Genomic DNA, 18,680 nt, shown 5'->3' on the forward strand with positions numbered 1-18,680 from the left:
TAGTCATCTGTAGAGGTGCCTTTCACTTGAGCAGTGAAGTAAGGGGCAGCAATTGGTTGTCATCCTCTTTCTGGCTGGCCAGGAGTGAGAGTTGCACAACTGGTCAGTGGACTTCATGGTTAACTTGGTGGGATACTGGGAGTCTGCACTCCTGGATTCTGTTCTAGATCGGAAAGGGAGTTTGTTCTCTTGGGCACAGGCTCCTTTTCCAACTTTATCTCTGCTGATTTCTCAAAAGCACTCCCTCTGCCCTTCCCCCACTTAGTTCTTGAGTTTATTCCTGCTGCCCTGGGCTGCTCAGTTGTAATCTCTTGGATAGGGTCCAGTTATAGCCCTTCTGCCCTGCTGTTCTACATATTTTTTCCACGCAATACTGAAACTTCAGAGAAGAAAAGGTTTTCATGGCTTGCATACAAGGTGTTTATCTGTCCAGGTCTAGGAAGCAGCTGTATTTCTTTAAAAAATAAACTTTAAACAGAGAACTGGTAGTGGGCATATCTGATAAGTCAGTATTTGTCAAACATAGAAGTAGCAGAAAAAAGGGTCTTAAAATAAAAAAAAAAAGTTAATTGAAAACACCCAGGTTTTTTTACTTAGCCCTACTTGAACTAAACCTGTTAGTTATAGTCCCCCCCACCTACTCCACATGCATTGTGATAGAAGATTAGTGATACAGCTCTTGCTTGATGCTTGTCTCCCTTGCCTGGAAACATTTAACTCTTTAGGAACATTTTTTTGTTGGGCCTAGAATCATAACCTATAACATTTGTCTTTATCCCTAACTTTTTCTCGGCCTGTTACATAGACAACACAGAGGAAGGAGCTACCTGAGTAAATGTAAATGACACGAAATCTAAACTGAGAAGCTAAGGGTCAGAATAGAAGCAAACTGCTCGTTCAGGCTGCTGTTGCTGGAAGCGACAGTTTGATCTGCTGTGATCCATCGGCAATGTGCCAGAGCCTTCAATAAGTCTTGCACTTGCAGGGCAGCATTTTGGAGGTCAGACTGTTGTGGGGAGTGAAGGCTGTAGTAAGGCACCTTCATTTTGTCCCTAACTCCAGGAAGAGGAAATCTGGGATCTCTACAAATGACAACCCAAGTGTTGCTTCAGTAGTACAGACTTCTCTTGGATGCATGCTAGACAAGTATTAAATGTTTTGGGGGAGCTTGAACTGCTCCTGCTTTAGTTGCTTTGCAAATGACTGCAAAAAAAAAAAAATAGGGAACATGGCTGTCCTATTTCTGGTTCTCCAAGCACTGAAAATGTCACTCTGGTATTCTGAGACAGCAAGGAACTTCCATTTATTTTCGTATTTAGTGGGTTTGAAGTACTGTATTTTGAGTCTTTTCCTCCTGTTTCCTAAAGGAAATGTTGGAATCACGTGTTCCCTGGGAATCCCTGGAGAAATACTGAATGCTAGAGCACTTCTTTCAGAATATAGGGCTCTATATCTCGTTTAGTGCAAACACTAAAATTTGGCCTTCCTATGGCAGAGGAGAATGGCTGAATCACTGGACCAAAGAAGTACTTGAGAGAGTCCCTGTTGCATCCCTGTTCTGCTTGGGGATGCCCTCCAGGTGTGGTATCAGTGGATATCTAGCCAGCAGGGCAGGGTGTGACAAGGGACCCAACACTCAGGGCCCACAGCTGTTGGGTGGAGATGCCCAGAGTCAGTCTCTGACATATGTATGTCAGTGTAATACGTACATTTTATGTGGAACAGCCTTAATACAAATGAGAAATCTATGTCTGAGCATCTTCTGACCTAGCTGCCTGTTCAAAGCCTGAAAGGAGGATTCACTTCATGACCCCTACATTAAAACACTGAAGTAATGTATGAGGAAACCAGTCCTGTAGGAGGAGATTGCTATTTTATGCAAGTTCAATACAGAGATGCAAGAACCAAAGTGCTGAACTCAGGAATGCTACAACTGCTGTCTTGAATTTTTATTTTTGTTTTCTCCAAAAATATTTGCTGAATTAACAGAATGTTTCAGCCAGTTTAAAAAAATAATAAAAAAATCAGGCTTTCTGAGAAAAATCTGTGTTCCAAAACAACATACAGCCTTTTTGGTCCACAAATGCTGATTCTACAAACTTTGTTCTTACTGATTGGGAAACAACAGTGTAATTGTTTTAGTGCTAGCTAAGTTAACGCTAGTGTTCAGAAATATCTTGGTGTTAGTGTTATACTTGAATTCTTTTGACTTGGTTATCTTTACGTCCACTTCTGTGATGTTTGTTGCATTTTTTTCTTTGATGCTTTGTTGTAGCAGGATTTGGGATGTGCAGAAGCCAAGGCTGTGCTATTTAACAACCACAAGTCAATAATTGAGTCTTTGTCCTCATTTAGCATTTCAGAGTTTCTTCATGGGCAAGGCACAAAGCATTTGGCTTTTTTTCTTGCAACTGTGGATGGATTTACTTCGAGAGATGTATCCTGATTTTGCTGGGTTTCCTATATAGGTTCTTGGTGAAGGGCTGCTGCTGAGAAGAGCAAACATGTTTACCTGTCGGAGTATAGCAGTATCTCCATGTCACTTCATTTACTACTTACTACTACTACTTACTATAACTACTACTACAAAGTTCACCTTTCTGATCACAATAGAAAAAAAGGGGTTTTTTTAGATAGAAATTTCCTTAGGATTGGTTGACCAGGGTGGTCACCATTGTGAGGAATTCATAAAAACATAGGGGAAATTACAAATGAGTTTTGACTTCCTATTATTAGAAAAATTGCTTCTGTTTGCCGCTGCTTTCAACTTTAATATGGTGCAACCTAGAGTGCAAAAAGTCTATTGCAAGGGCATCTGCTAGTAGGCCTGCTCTAGTCATTCGAGTTTCCTTTACTTAAATAAACAACAGGTCATCATTGCTACATACTGAAAAATTACATTAAAGCAAAATTAGAAGATAATACCACTAAAGCAGGGATACAGTGAGGAAGAAATATTCACAGAGATTTTACCTCCATGAACTGCAGTCATGTTTACACTGCCTTCCCCAGATGGTTTGAATCTCAAATGTTATTAATTCCTCTATGATAGAGGAGGCATTTGCTTTTTTTTTTTGTTTTAATTCCATTTATGTTGTTTGAGCCTTCGAAAAGGATTGATGTTCTTTAAAAGCGGACCACAGTTTATTATTATTTTGGGTTGTGCTATATTTAATACACACTTAGAGGTATTTCTTTTTTTAAAGAACTTGCTTTCTTTTTTTAAAGAACCAAGCACGAACAATGGTATAAATCTACTGTCTAGTTAAGTGTCTGGCAATGCAGAAACTGCTGTTAGCAAGCTGTGTTACTATCTTGGCTTGAGGTAACGTAATATGCTGTAGCTATTGACAGATCAGGAAAAAAAAAAAAAAAAGTTAAAACTCAGTGTGAACATGGCCTGAAGCGCAGAACAAACCACATTGTCCCTCAGCAGGGCAGGATGGACAAGTTGGGCCAGTTTGTGGAGAGGTTTGAGGAAGTAAACAGTGTGGCACTGCTTGTTCTCTTCCTTTAGCTCCTTAACGTAAATAGCTTTATGGCTTACAAGGGTAACTTTTACTCAGGTGAACATTTGTTGTGGCCTACATAAGATTTGGTTTGGATTGCTTCCAGTACTGATCCTGGTCTCTGTGTGCTCCAGTGCTGTCAGGCTGTTTGCATAGGTTCTGCTCCCCACCAGAGGTGCTGCCAGCATGCTTCAACACACATCTCCTTCCCAAACAGCTCCTCGTGCATATCCACCTCTCAGTGCAGTACTAAAATGACACATGAACTATAAACTGCTGCTCCTGGAATGTATTCATATATAATCTTCCCAATATAAGCTGCAGGATTTGTTTTGCTTTAAGGTATGTGCTGCTTTGGCAGGGAGGAAGGGAGGAATAGTTAGGTTTAACTATATTGAGAGTGACCCAGTGAGACAACTGACCACTAAAATAAAAGCAAACATAGGAAAAGCTTCAACTCATCTGTTCCAACTCCCGCTGTTTCTGAACAAGCTCTAGTTAAGGTATATGATCTGTTGAATGGGAAATTCAAAATCAGACTGAAAAATGTGAAACTCTTAGACATGAAGGGTGGCAGCACAAACTATAATTAGTCATGATTTTCCTTTTTATTTTTTTCAATATTGCTTCCTTGTCTTGTTTGGAACTGGATTAATCTAGGATGACTAAAACTGGAATTTGCTGGGGTATAAGCACTGCCTGTTATGAACTGCATAGGGAATCGTTTACAGAAGCATAAAGTAGACCCCAGGAGGGTGGAAGGGCACTACTGGGTGCCTGCAATTGTGCACAGCCAGCTTCTGTTCAGTCAAGCTTAGATTGCTTGGGATCAGTTCACTGGAAGCCTTTCTTCCATTGGCTTTGAACAGTACTTAAAATGCAGTAATCCTCTATTGAGTATGCTCAAAGCCTGAACAGCGGTGCAAGTTCAGAATTAAAAAGCCTCTTTAAATAGATGAGGGCATGACTGGGCTTAGCCCAGCTTTTCCTCATGGAGTAGTCTAATGAAAACGCTTGGTTTCAAGGAGCAAGATACTCCATGTAAATGACTGTGCTGCATTATAGCACAGTGTGTTAGGTTTTTTTAGAAAAACAATAAACATGTTAAAATAATGTTATGGCTTTGTACAAAGTTGTTTTCTATTCAGTATCTTAAGTTTTTGTAGAGAGTTTCCCAAATGCAATGGGAACCATAAAGCTGGAGTTATAATGACCTTTTGTATGAGCTGGGAGTGAGGTTGAATGGATTTTTAGGTCTGTCATTCATCATTATTCTGGCAAAATAGCACGGGAGCATTCCTACCTGTAAACTCATCTCTCTCAGAAATTAGGCAGAGGGATGTATATCAGTGTTAGTCAGGGGAAAAGCAAAGGCTTCCCCTGGTACCCTGCACAGGTTCTTGTGGTGATCTACGTGGACCCAAGTGGGAAGAATTGTTCTGCAGCCTGGCAGAAGGGAGCCCCATGGCCTGTTGTGTGGCTCCTTCTCTCCTGGTTTTAACAGTTTAATATGAACAGCCTCTTGCACAGGCAAGCCGTGCAGGAGAAACACCTGAACCATGTTCCCTCACCAGAATGGGAAGAGGAGAGAGCGCTTGCGTCCGAGACAGATGCCTGCCACCAAACATTGCAGACATAAAGGTTGAAGTTGGTTGCAGTTGCAAGTAATTGAAAGTAGGGGTTCTTAATGGAAAACCTTCACTATGAGCATCACTGGTACTCCACCTTTAATAACTTTAATGACTTGTATGTCATAATGAAGAGTGGCGTGTGCTGAACAAACATCTCCATAACCTCACTCGTTAAGACAAATCTTTCAGTATCTAATATTATGTCTTAAAGTGAAGAAAACAGTACATTTTGGTGCAAACAGAGTGACTTATGGAATTACTTATGCTGTACAAACATCACTTTCTGGGTGTGTACGTGTGACACAAAGGAGCAGTCAGATGATGAAGTTGGCAGCATTGCTGACCAGCCTGACTAGAGCCTGAAGACCATTTTGACCAAGACATTAGAGAGTGCTGTATAAACAATGAACAAATGGGCACCGTATCCAGAAATTTTATAATTGGGAAGGGGCTAAGAGATCCCTCCAGGAGGAAACAAGCAATGAGTCTCAGAGTATAATAAAAAACAACTTTCTCTGCTTTAGGGAAACAAAAATCCCAATGTGGAACTAGCAGAGGAAGGAAAATAGAAACAAGTAGGAATATTTAGAGTGTAGTTTCTCTTTCAGTTCCCTTGTACTCTATTTTTGTTCCCTGTATTGCACTTGCGAACCAGCAGTCACCAGGAGACCAGAGCGCCTAGGTACAGATGATTTGCAAACACTTCACTGTTATAGAGCTGCTCTTGTTGGCAGCCCAGGTTTGGCTGAACATTGCTGTCCTTGAGGCCCCCACTCCTCTGTAGCTTTGTTTTCTACTTTTCTGTGTTTTGTTTTGAGTTTCTACCTTTAGGGACACTGGAAAAATTGTGAAGTATCTGGAATAGGGCAAATCCTGCTCTGTTCTAGGGAATCCTAGCTATTCTCTTTGAAATGGGTGGCCAGCTGACATTTGTTGATCTTGTCCATTCTGATCCAGACATTTCTGGTGTTGTTTAACAACAGCAAAAAAAGTCCCTGTGTGAGGAGGTGGTTGTTACTAAGCTTTGTAATTGCCACTGTAGTGCCGAACACTTTTCTGAATCATTGTTTCATGTTTGATAGTGTAGGTGTTGTGTTTTACAGATGTATTAGTGTGTGCTGTGACACTTCACTGAGAGAAGGTGGACACGAGTGAACTCACTTATCTGGAAGAGGTTTTCTGCTTGTTTTCTGTGGACTATCAATACTTAAAAGCCATCCCTGTTCAGTGCACAGGTTCTTGGAGCCTCCTGAAGTGGCTCTGGCAGAGTGGTCTGTGGAGGTAGCTCTTCGGTGCTGACCCATGTCAGGGAGCTGGTGTTAGTCATGTCATCTGCCAAGCTCAGCATTGCAGAGCAGAAAGTGTCTCATCGGGTCTGGATGTGGTGACTGTATTGTGGGACCAGTTCTCAGCTGGTGGTGTCCCTCCAGGCAGTGGATGAAGTTCATGTGTTTGAAAGGCTTGTTCACAAACTCACTCAGGGAACCACTGAGTCCTCAGAACCTCCCATGGTTCTTTCATGAGCTTAAAAATTAATAAACAAAATACCCACATTTAAGTAAAATCAGGCTGCAGAATGACACTGCCCTATTTCTCTAGCTTGGTGAAAAGGAAAAATACCAAGTTGGTGTTTTACTTAGGGCAATTGAAAGAATGAAATCCAGATTAAATTTAAACTCCAGTTTATTGCAACTGCCCTGCAGCACCTCTTACCTAATGAGCAGAACAAGGTTCTGCATTTCCCAAGTGCTGCCATAAACCACATTATTTCCTTAGGTAAAAACTTTGGCCAAGCTCTCCATAATGTGTGCATCCCAAGCTAGAAGGTAAAACACTGAGGTTTTTTTTGAGCCCTTCTTGTGTTGGAAAGTGAAGCCACAGATTAAAAAAGTTAAATGTGGATTTGGATTTATAGCTTCAACTTAAAAAAACTTGGCTGTTAGCAGATTATGTAGCAGCACCTGTGTGCTTTAGGCTGAGGGCTTGATGGTCTTGTAACAGGGAATTAAAATGGGTGGCTTGAAGCTGGTGCTGTTGAAGACCCTTCTGAAGGATGCTGCTGGCCAAGTCAGGGACATTTGATTTTTCTCTGAGCCAGTATGTGAATGGACACAGGTTCCAGCCCACTATTTTATGGCAAATAAAATTGGGGTGGTTGTATTTGTGCCCAGCTGCCCACATAAGTCTCGTCAGCGCTAACTTCAGCCATCCAGTTTTAATTTGCTGTCACATGTCTGCCAGAGCATTGCAGGAGGGTGGAAGGGAGGATATTTTCCTGGATGACTGCTGGTGACATTTGCAGAATAGAAGTGAAGTCAGCCACTTGTTTGTTCAAAGGTTTTAGTACCCGTAGTGGTTCTCAGCCAGCCAGAACTGCTCAGCGCCTGGGACCTTCCCAGCTGCAGCATGGGAGAAAATTGATCAACCTGTGCTGGTGTTTGTTTCTTAGTCCAGGTGCATCAGTGAAACCACAATGACCAATCTTGCTATACAGTTTGGGGGAGCAGATGAGAAGGTATCCTGTTCTTCTTCGCTGCTTCCACGGAAAAAGGAAGTAATTAAGAAAATGTTCATACACACACACACACACACACACACACACACACGCTAAGGGAAGCTGTGATGTGGGAAAGGACTCATGGCTTTGTTTACTGAGGGCATCTTGCAGCTTTTTCACTAATGGCAGCTACTGCAGAAGCAAGGCAAAATTTTAGTCTTCACCCCAAAATCTGCAGGGGTTCTGTGTGTGAAGACTAGTGTTTGTTTCTTTTGGCATTGCAGGCTCATGGTGATAGTCAGAATGCTGTGGTTGCTGGTTGTCCTGAAAAGTAGCTCATCTGGCTGGCTCTGGCAGGCTCTGCATCTAATAGCAATGTAAATAACTTCTCTTCCCTGTAAGGGTGGTCATGGAATTGATTTTCACAAGACTGAGCAAAACCGGCATTTTATTTCAGCAGGCTCATATGTGCTGGGACCTGAAAACATTACCACTATGTGAAAGTGGATTGTGGGAGCACCTAAGGGAAGGGGGTGGGGGTGAGGGGGCAAAGAGGGTATGAGTGAGCTGTGTTGTAAAGATCAGGAACAGATATAAAACAAAGATGAAACCAGTAATAAACATGAACTGAGATTGGGAAGAAACCAGGAGAGATTTGAGAAAATTGGAATGTAAGAGATAAAGCGGAAGTTACTGTAGAAAAGAGGAGGTGAAGCGGATCAAGGGAGAGAAGTAGGAGAAGAAGGAGGAGGCGATTGCTAAGTGCAGTTAATAGCAGCACCAAAGAGAGTTTTAATTGGAAACTTGTTATAATTAACTGCAGTTCTATTCCCATGCGTTTCAGGAATGCATGTGGCAGGTAGTTTTCCTTTTGGCTGTTGTGTTGCTGGTGCAGAGTATGCTGGGTTTCAAGCCAAGCAGCAGATCCGCATTTGTGTTTACCAGGCCCTGAGCAAACACGTTAATAATGCTATTTGTCATGGGAGAAGGCACTACAAACTGATTTCAGATTTTTCTGTAGCAGACGGGGAATTCTGCCCTGTCTAAAGCTGCTCATTTTAACTGTTCAAGCATGAGCTCTTGTCACCTGGCAGGAAGACATTGACCCTAGTTGGTGCTGGAGGGAGACCTTGACCTCGTTGGTATGACCCGTGGAGGCTCCTTTTAAATCCCTTGGGGGACTTTCTAAGTAGGGAAGGGGCGAATCAGCAGCTTGTACATTCTTTATGTCTGGAAGGCTGAAAAACAACTATGAAAGGTTCCTAAAATTCATTTGAACTTAGTTGTCCTTTACCTATTTGTGAGATGCCAGTGTCGTGTGCTGAAGAGCTGCTTTGGATTCTGGTACTCCTTAAGAGGCTCTTCTGAGCAAGTCAGGCAGCTTTTTACATGCTGGTGAGCAGAATTGCTGTGATTGAGATGTTATGGATTCATCTTTCAAATCCTTTTGGCGCTTAAAAACTAGGACAAATGAAAACTAGTGGCTGCAATTTCAGTTAAAAACAACCACTTCCCACCCCACAGAAAAAGCCTCTGAATGTCGAAGGCATGGGAATTCAGAGGTGAGTGAGCATGTGTTAAAGCCAAGCTCTGAGCTTGGCAGTGGTAGCTGTAGAAGCTCAAGTAAAAGTAGGTGTACTGTGGCTCTGTTTCTGGTGGAAGCATCTGTCTCTATCATCAAATCACAGAAGGGTTTTGGTTGGAAGGGACCCTCACACATCATCCTATCCAACCTCTCTGCCATGGGTAGAAGCACCTTCCACTAGACCAGGTTGCTCAAAACCCTATCCAATGTGATTTTGAACACTTCCAAGGCTGGAGCAGCCACGACTTCTCTGGGCAGCCTGTGTTAGTGTCTCACCACCCTCACTGTAAACCATTTCTTCCTTATGTCCAATGTAGCCCTGCCCTCTTGCAGTTTAAAACCATTGCCCCTTGTCCTGTCATGAGAGCCCGTTGTAAAAAGTCTCTTTCTGTCATTCTTATAAGCCCCTTTTACGTATTGAAAGGCTGCAGTAAGGTCTCTCTGGAGCCTTCACTTCTCCAGGCAGAACAACCCCAACTGTCAGCCTTTCTCTATAGAAAGCTTTGGTTTTATTATGCAGGTTGGTTTAGTTTGTGAGCACTAAAATGGTAATGAATGGCTTTCACCAGTTGAGAGAGGTTTCCTCGACTATGCCATCAGCTGATTTGGATCTCTTTGAAGGGAATGTGATGACAGACTCCCCTTGCTAGCTGTGTGAAGAGCTGCTTTCAGATCATTCAAGGACACTGAATGATAGAGGGAGATCTGTGCATCCATTTTCTTCCAGATCATGGGTGAGACTAGTGAGCCTTTGTGGCCAGCCTGGTGGTTTGTGTGAGCTGTCGTAGCAATTTCTTCTGCCTCTGTCCAGAACCTGCAGGTGGAGGATGAATACTTTGCAGAGGTCACTGTAGTTTATGTGTAGCTAGGTGTACAACATTTAAAAAATATACCCCAACAGTTGTCTGTCTCTTCTTTTTCACTTGTAGGTTTATTCTTCAGTCTAAAGGAGTGATTCATAATCAGCTCTTAGAAAAACAGAGAATAGCTGAAGAGAAAATTAAGGAATTAGAGGTAAGTTTTTGGCAGGTAATGATGACAAAAGCAGAACATTGACAGTCAACAAGATGCTGTTTGTTATATTTCCTGTTTTTACCTGGTACTTTTCATTTTGAAGGATTTTATCTAGGTGAAACATAGTGTCTGTTACAAGTAACCTACAAGTAATTCATGTTTCTTTCTTTCTTTGCTAGATTTGTAACCCCAGGAGGGATTGAATGTTGTGTGTCCTGATATGAAAAGTGGTCATGAGGGGTTCAAATGAGATTAATAGGAGCAAGGTTTAAAACTGGCAAAAGGTTATTTACGTGGCTATTCACAGCAGATAGGTGGTGTGAAACTTTGCCAGTGCTGTGGATATTAAAAGTTTACACTGGCTCAGGACAATTGCACAAATTCATGGAAGAGAAATCTATTGAGAATTACCAAATATGTAGAAATGGCATCCTGCTCAGGAAGTCCCCGAGCTAAAAATGCCTGGAGGCTGGGAAAGTATGAGGAGGAAGTACTGAATATGCTTGCCCTGTCCTTACACTCTGCCCTAGGCATCTCCTTGTGGCTGCTGTTGAAGACCAGATCTAGGGGGAGATGGGACTTTGTTTTGACGATGTGGTTAGAACACTACTGTGTTCTTATGTTTATCTGGTTGGAACATTCAAGGCAGAGAAGAGTATCTAGGAAATACAGTGTCTGCGCAAGTTCCAATGTTCAAACAAGTTATCTAGTGAATCTTGGCTGCATGTACAGCTACAGTTCTTCAGAGAAGATGCTCAAAATGTACTTTTCCAAGGCCAATACTGTATTTTTTTTCCTAATGCCCCTAAAATATAAATAAACAAAACCCTGTTCCTTGGGTGTTGGGGAATGACAGAGGAAGCAAAGACTGAATTGTGTCAAGCTACTTATTTCATCTGTTAGTGTTTTGGAGGAAGTGACTGTGGAGACCAGCTAAGTAGGGACAAGCAAGAATAACAAGTTGGTGCTCTAACCTGGCAGTTCTGTCTCTGTTGTCTCCTACTTAGCAGAAGTAGAGTTTGTATTTGTTTTAATTCCTTCTTAAAACTCAGCTTGCCTGGGGAGCTGTAGGACAGGTACACTACCATATGTTGTGTTGTCTGGAGTGTTTTCTGTGCCATATGCTAAGGGGTTTTGTGTTTCTGGCCACAAGAACTTTTTCTGCACAGGGAAAACAAGCACTCCATGGCTAGGCTATATACTTAAGATGCTGGTAATGCAGACAAGGCACAGTCATTTTTATTGTTATGTGATAAAAGTGATTGTATCCTGGCTACTCTGGAGCCATCCCAGATGCCAGTGGCTTTGCGCAAAGACAGCCCTGTGATTGGGGTTGGAGAACTTTGTAGCAGCATGCCTGGATTTGGAAGTGATTAGAGTGGTTTACAAACTGCCCATCGAGTCCCTTACTGCCAGGTCCATTGGGCTGTGGTCAACTTTTTGACTACTGTGCCCTTCAGCTGTGCATCTCAGTTTCTTCCTCTTCCTGGTGGGGAATGATCTTGCCCCCTGAACTTTCTGATCACTGAGTTCAGCAGAATGGATGGAATTCTCCCCAAATTACCACCTTTGCCATTCTTACACAGAGCTTCAGAGCTGGCTCCTTCACAGACGTGTTTTTCTGCTTCATAGCTCCCTGTTGCTTGAGTCTCTGGTTATGGCCACTGAACTGAAGTTGCCAGCAACAGTGACTGTCTCAAAAGATGGTGGGAATGGAAAGGTGGTTGCAACATGGGCTGTTTCTTCCTTTTAACCATGGGATAGTAGGGCTCAGCTTGCCAAAACTATAAAGACTTGTTTTAAGTGAATATTCAAGTCCATCTTTTAACTACTCTGCTTCTAGCTGGCTGGCAGTTTTGTGAAAATGATTTCCCTTAGGCTTGGAATTCTCCATGGAAAAGGACAAGCTCTTAGACTGACAACTGCTGGAAACTCAGATTTCAGGGGAAATACCTGAGTCCAAGTCAGAGAGCAGTTATCAGAGGAGTAGGGGATTTTGCTGTCCTGAAAACAAGTTGTGACAGAAGCAGGAAAGAATGTGAAACTTTGTGACCTTGTGCTTTTACTGCATCATTGTAAAATAAATATAAAACCAAGATAGGTTAAACTTCCCTCCATCCACTATTAAAACTAGAAGGATTTTAAAACTTAGGTTTATATTATACATTTTTAACTACTTTATTATTTACTCGCATTTCTCACCTTTCATAGTTGAACCAAACTGGTCAGAATAATACTCCAGTATCTATACAGTGTGGCTGATCTGGTTACTCATGTAGCATGATCTTGAGACAATTATGCCTTGCTATTACAACACTATTGCCAGGGTATTGTGAAATGTGTAGTTTTGATACAAGCCTGAAGTTGAGAAATGCTTTGACTGCTAGCTTGGTGCTGTTTGCAGAGGAGCACAGCGCAGAGGGCTGAGTTCACTGCTGAGCTCTTCTATAAATCCATCCAGCTGTATAGCAAGGAGACCTCCTGAGTGCTGACTGTTTGAGAAAATGTGAGCTTTAAGCTGCTTCAGAGATGTGAGCTGGGTTTCTTGACATTCACAGCTGTCAGAGTGAACTTTGAAAACAATGAAGGGTTTTGCGTCTGGTTTGAAAGCTTTTCTCCCCTCTCTGATAGTCTCCACTTCAATGCACAATTGAAGTTACTCCTTGTCCGTCACTCCACTCTCTTGGGTCCCTCTGCTACTGAAGTGGTGCATTGCCTTTTTCAAGGCAGCATCACCAAATTGATGTGATACTGCTGGTTTGGTCCTCCCTGCTGCTTGTTGCATGGCAAAGCAGCAAGGAGAACCAGACCTGTATTTGTATTATACAGGGTTCTGAAAATAAGGCTTGACTGGAGTATATATTGGGCGTACGTAGTGAGAGGAACTGTGTTCTGAAAACACCAGAGGGGTATGGATGTGTACAAGGGGGCAGATGCACAGCCTGTCAGGTACTCTGCAGAAGAAGCAAGGTAGCTTTACCCTTCTTGTTACAGCTAAGGTATGAACATGAATAGGTATGTGTACGTATGTAGCATTCTTAACTTCACAATTTGTGTGTAATCCTTTGGAATTCAAATAGACTGCCTGGGCTTGCTGGCAACATACACATGCCTGCTTAAATGCTGTGCCAGTGAGGCTTACAAAAACCTTCTTGAATCTTGCAGGGAGTGATGGCATAGGCTCACTCACATACTGGCATCGGAAGTGTCCTGCTCAGCGGTGGCGATTGGATTTTTCCAGTCCTGATACTATCAAATTCTTGTTGTGTTTCATAGTACGAGGGGTATGTGTTAAATCTATTTTGAAAGCATTCTAAAGGGATGAGCACAGACTCTTTTTAGCTCAGCAATGTTTGTGCAGTATTAGGAGAAAAACCAAGTAATGTTTTTCTTCCCTTGTTTTTAAGGAAACATGATATGTGAGGGGTGGAACAATGCTTTGTTTCAGGAAATGTTATCCGTTTCCATTGTGGGGCTAGATGGATTCTGTTTTTAAATGTGGCATTTTAAAAAGAACAAACTCTGTGATGTTATAAAGACATGGAAAATTGATTCTTCGTTAGGGGTGGAGAAAGTGATTATCACTGTGTGTTTTCTCTGATAATATCTGATAGTCCCCTTCTATCCTGCTATATTCAGCATGTTTAGTTGTCAGGCGTTGTCAGACTAAATTGCTAAAAATAACAAATAAGGAGGCGGCTTTGCTGGGCAGCTCTGTCTGCTGTGTGCCACTGAATTTAGCTCCCTTGTGAAAAGGGCAAAAGCAACCTGCAGCTTTCTGGTTGAGTTGGATTTGTTTTAAACTCTGACCACAACATTGTTGTGTGCTTGTTTCCCAGGCAATTCTTTCACACGTGTATGGGTAACTGAAAGTTTACTGCTGTAGAGATAAAGGGTTGGTGGTTTTCTTCTCTACCTGGAGCAGGACATACAAGTGGGGAAGCTATACATACCTAAGTGCTTGACTTCTAGTTCAGAAATTCTTAATGTGATACCTAAAATACCATGTCCCATTGCCCTATCAGACACAGAAATCTTCCTTGCTCTTGTCATTGTTGGAGAAATGTACCATCTGCAATCAAACACTGCTGTGCATTTAAAGGCTTAGATGGTGTTGCAGGGCTCCTTCCTGGAAAAGTTGAAAAGTGACTGCATTGCAATGCCTGATGGTGACCAGACATCAGAGGTAACAAGAGACTTCTTCCCTGGTGCTGCCTTGATGCAAACTTGCTCGTGCTGCGGCTTCCATTTCTCTAATCCTCTTTCTCTAGGAGCTTTAAAATAGCTTTGCAGGAGCCCTCAGGTGTAATGGTGGTGCCCCCCTTCTTGATGAGTCGACCAGGGTGCCTCTGATGGTTGCCGCAACAGTGTTTTCTTACCCTGTGGGAATAAAGATTTAAGCAGATGAGGTGTGGCTGGGGAGAAGTGCCAGAGCCTGGGAGTTCATGTTCTCTGAGCAGGTATGGCTCGAAGGGACCTGCTTGGTGTGGCTGCGTGCCTCTGCTGTGCTCCTGCAGCAGCTCTCTGGATGGCCCTTCGGTTTTTACACTGAAACCATCAGCATGGAGGCCAGCTCTGAGGGTGGCTTTAATGATGTGAAAACAAGTCTCTTGAGATTTGTGGTGCACTTTGCAGGCCACTAAGCGACCACCAGAAGGTAGCAATTGTTAGGGTGTTCCCAAGTTAGATCAATTTCTTCCTGGGATTTACAGCATAGAAGCTCTCATCCCATGGTTGGCTCAGGATAGGCCAGTGCCCAGGAATGTGTGGTGGGCTTTTTACATAAACAGGGGAAAATAAGGAGTGCCCCTGTTTTCATTTGGAGAGGGGAAGCCTCAAGAATAACCCTCTGTGCTTTAGCCTGGAGCAGATTTTGCTTTGGATGAGTGTGCTGTTCTCTCATTCCATTGCTGGCATACACGCACGTACCAAGGACATGATTTTAAACACATGTTGTCACAGACGCTGCCCCTTGTTTCCAAGTGTACGCACAGACCGAGGTCAGTCCCTGGCTTGATGTCAGCCCTGTTGGCTTTATGGCCTGGTCTGCTCTAAGGAAGGCTGCTGTGCTTCTATTGCTGTTGTTTGTACAAGAGCCAAGCCAGAACCATTCGTGCAACCTGGGGGCTTGGCTACAGTCATGATTTGCAAACATGTACAAAACTCCTCTGGCACAGATCATTTTCAGGTTTGGGGCTTTGCTTGGGGGGGGGGGGGGGTTTTTTTTTTTTTTTGGGGTGGTTTGGGTTTTTTTGCTTTGCTATTTGTTCCATTCCACTTCCATCCCCCTGTGTGTTGGGTGTGTTTAGTTTTTTGTTTGTTTGTTTGTTTGCTATTTGTTCTGTTCCACACACCTCACCACCCCCCACACCCCCTCACTTTACAGTATCTGATGTTTGGGAATTCAGAGTGGTGGTATCCTTCTTTTGTCCATGAATTATACCTTCGAGTTTCATTAACTCTCCCTATCAATCTATGAGTTAGGAGACTAGATGTTTTCTGTGGTCAAGAGAAAGACAATAAATGCTTCCAGAGGGTCACTTGTTCCTGGAGGTAATCTTTGCCTGCTTGCTGTAGATGGAGGCTGGATTTATCATGTAGGATTAACATATGGGTTTGCATGAACCTTTTAGAAGGAAGCTGTGGGAGCTTGGGACCTCCACAAGTTACAGAGATTGGTGTGAAAGTGAGCTGCAAGAGCCTTGCCAGACCCCCTGTGAGAACCAGGCCAGGCAATAGTCTTCATCTTGCATAGCTTTGGGTGTCTGAGGCAGCTACAGGTGTCAGGGCAGGTCCTTCTGGACATGGACATTTGGACTTGGTGATGTTCCTGGGAAATTATCTGGATGGTTGCACTCAAAGGAGTCAATGTCTCGCTGTTCAAGTGGAGAGCAGTGGCTAGTGACATTCCTCAGGGGTCAGGGCTGGGACCAGTGCTGTTTCACATCTTTGCTGGTGACATGGACAGTAGGATTGAGGCATCCTCAGCAGATTCACTGACAACACCAAGCGGTGTGGTGTGGTCACATGCTGGAGGGCAGGGATGTGCTATCCAGAGGGACCTGGACAGGCTGGAGCGGTGGGACCATGTGAACCTCATCGAGTTCAACAAGGGCAAGGGCAAGGTCCTGAACATGGGTCAGGGCAATCCCCAGCACAAATCCAGGCTGAGCGAGGAGTGGATGGAGAGCAGCCCCAAGGAGGAGGACTGGGGGTATGAGTGGGTGGAAAAACTGCCTGTGAGCCAGCAACATGCACTCACAGCCCAGAAAGCCAACTGTGTCCTGGGCTACATCCAGAGCAATGTGGGCAGCAGGTTGAGGGAGGGGATTCTCCCCCTCTGCTCCCCTCTCATGAGACCCCCCTGCAGTACTGGGTCCAGCTCTGGGGCACCAACATCAGAAGTACACAGACCTGCCTGGGTGGGTCCAGAGGAGGCCACGAAGATGCTCGGGGGGCTGGAGCACCCCCCTGTGAGGACAGGCTGAGAGATTTGGGGGGTTCAGCTGGAGAAAAGAAGGCTCTGGGGAGACCTTAGATTGGCCTCCCAGGGCTGAAAGGGGCTGCAGGAACAGGGGGAGGGACTCATCATCAGGGGCTAGGGATAGGATGAGGGGGAACAGTTTATAAACTGGAAGAGGGCAGATTTAGATTAGATCTAAGGAAGAAATTCCTCCTTGTGAGGGGGCTGAGGCCCTGGCACAGGTTGCCCAGAGAAGCTGTGTCTGCCCCCTCCCTGGAAAGGTTCAAGGCCAGGTTGGGCGGGGCTTTGGGCAACCTGGGCTAGTGGAAGGTGTCCCTGCCCATGGCAGGGGGGTGGAATTGGGTGAGCTTTTAGGTCCCTTCCAACCCAAACTGTCCTGTGATTCTATGAAACTGTTTCATGTTGACTCTGGCTTCTGTCATCCAGGCCTGAGTCTGTGCCTTCACTGAGGGCTTGCCCCTGCTATTTGGGCTGCGAAGCTGGAGGCTTAGGCTGGGTTTTGATGACATGGGTGGTTGAGCTGCCTGTCTAAGCTTGCTGTCAGCTGGGGAGTATCCACAGGCTCTCCCATAGGAGAGCAGAGCACAGTCTGCATGGGCAGAGCTGTTAGCATTGGTTTTCCCTCCACAAAGGTGTTTGTTTTGAAGAGAGTAGCCAAAGCTCTTTTTTCTTTCTTTTTTCTTTCCTTTTTTTTTTTTCCTATAAGCCTGACTGTCTTACAGGGACAAAAATCTGCGTTGTTCCTGATTTTTTGAAATGAAAAATAGGCTTTAAAATATTAAAACAGTGAGAAGTTTGAGAGTGTAATGGACACAGAACTAACACTGTTGGTACAAAATCATTCTTTATGGAAAAGCCCTCTGACATAGGACTGGGGCCATAAGAATTTAAGGTAAATACTGGAGGAACTGGGGCATAGCTAATTCTGCTCTAATTCTTTCTGTCCCCTAAACTGATTCTGATGGTAACATGAACAATAGGCCTTATTCCTTGCTTTCAAGACTGTGATGAATCACTGACTTAATTCTTAATGTTTAAAGCCTCACCATCTGTCTTATTGTCACTTGTCAAAAGTGAGGATAGCAAAAGGACTGTACTCTTATAGCCTAACTTAACGTGTATTTTATGTGGTTTCTCTTTTATCTGAATTGCATCATCTGTCATCCCAGACAAATGAAAGTTGATTGTGTGCAGCTATCCCCTTGTAGCTTTAAAAGTGATGCTCTTCAGTAACTACAAGACAGGAGGGGTATTTTTTTAAACACTGGTTCTGCTTCCTATGGTAGACTTCTTAGATAAAGATCAACTAAGAATATGTTCTGCTTTGAAAATTGCGTAAGAAGGTTGTCCTGTGTTAAATAGTGCATAAGTCACTGGTTGCAAAACATGACATTGTAATCTTAGAAGCATAGGAAGAAGAAATCATCACATTTAAAAAGGCATTCCCAGTTTTCTGAAAGGGTATTCCACTGATTTAGACCTGGAATGGCTTATAAAAATTTTAACTTCTCACCACAGTTTTGTGAAGGGTGGTTGTGGGTGATGTTGATTTTGGTGGAATGACATGTATTTGTAATATCACACATGTATGAGTATGCATTTGCACGGCTGGATCTTTCATTTGGAGCAATTGTTCACCACAGCAAGTTTTCAGACTCCCAGAGTTTGTAAGCAACTGATTAATTAGTAATTCTTTGTTAGTCTTCCCTGCACTGCAAACTGCAAATTAAGCACACAAACTAGCTGAGAGGGCAAGGGCTTCATGAAGGGAGAGCTGGAATTTGATGACTCTTTATTTTCACTGTTCCTACCTTTATTTTTAGGTGCATAATTGTAGATTTTAAAAGGAGGAGAATAATTAACATGAGTGTTGATTGCTTCCTTTTAAATCCTTTAGAAGTTAGCTATAGAGATGCTTTCAAAATAAATGTATCCCAGAACTTATTTTAGGATTTTTTTT

At 43.3% G+C, this 18,680-nt stretch overlaps 1 protein-coding gene across 2 annotated transcripts in view; it reads left to right on the forward strand.

Annotated features, from left to right (window-relative positions):
• PFDN1 (prefoldin subunit 1) overlaps positions 1–18,680 on the forward strand; it is a 34,423-nt gene that overhangs the window by 5,076 nt on the left and 10,667 nt on the right. For both annotated transcript variants that reach the window (XM_026857962.1, XM_026857963.1), the window contains exon 3: positions 10,152–10,236. In XM_026857962.1, coding sequence (XP_026713763.1) covers positions 10,152–10,236 — 85 coding nt within the window. The remainder of the gene's footprint in view (positions 1–10,151; positions 10,237–18,680) is intronic.

The sequence above is a fragment of the Athene cunicularia genome, assembly GCF_003259725.1.
Source record: "Athene cunicularia isolate RWA chromosome 13 unlocalized genomic scaffold, athCun1 chr13_part1, whole genome shotgun sequence".
Taxonomy (NCBI): domain Eukaryota; kingdom Metazoa; phylum Chordata; class Aves; order Strigiformes; family Strigidae; genus Athene; species Athene cunicularia.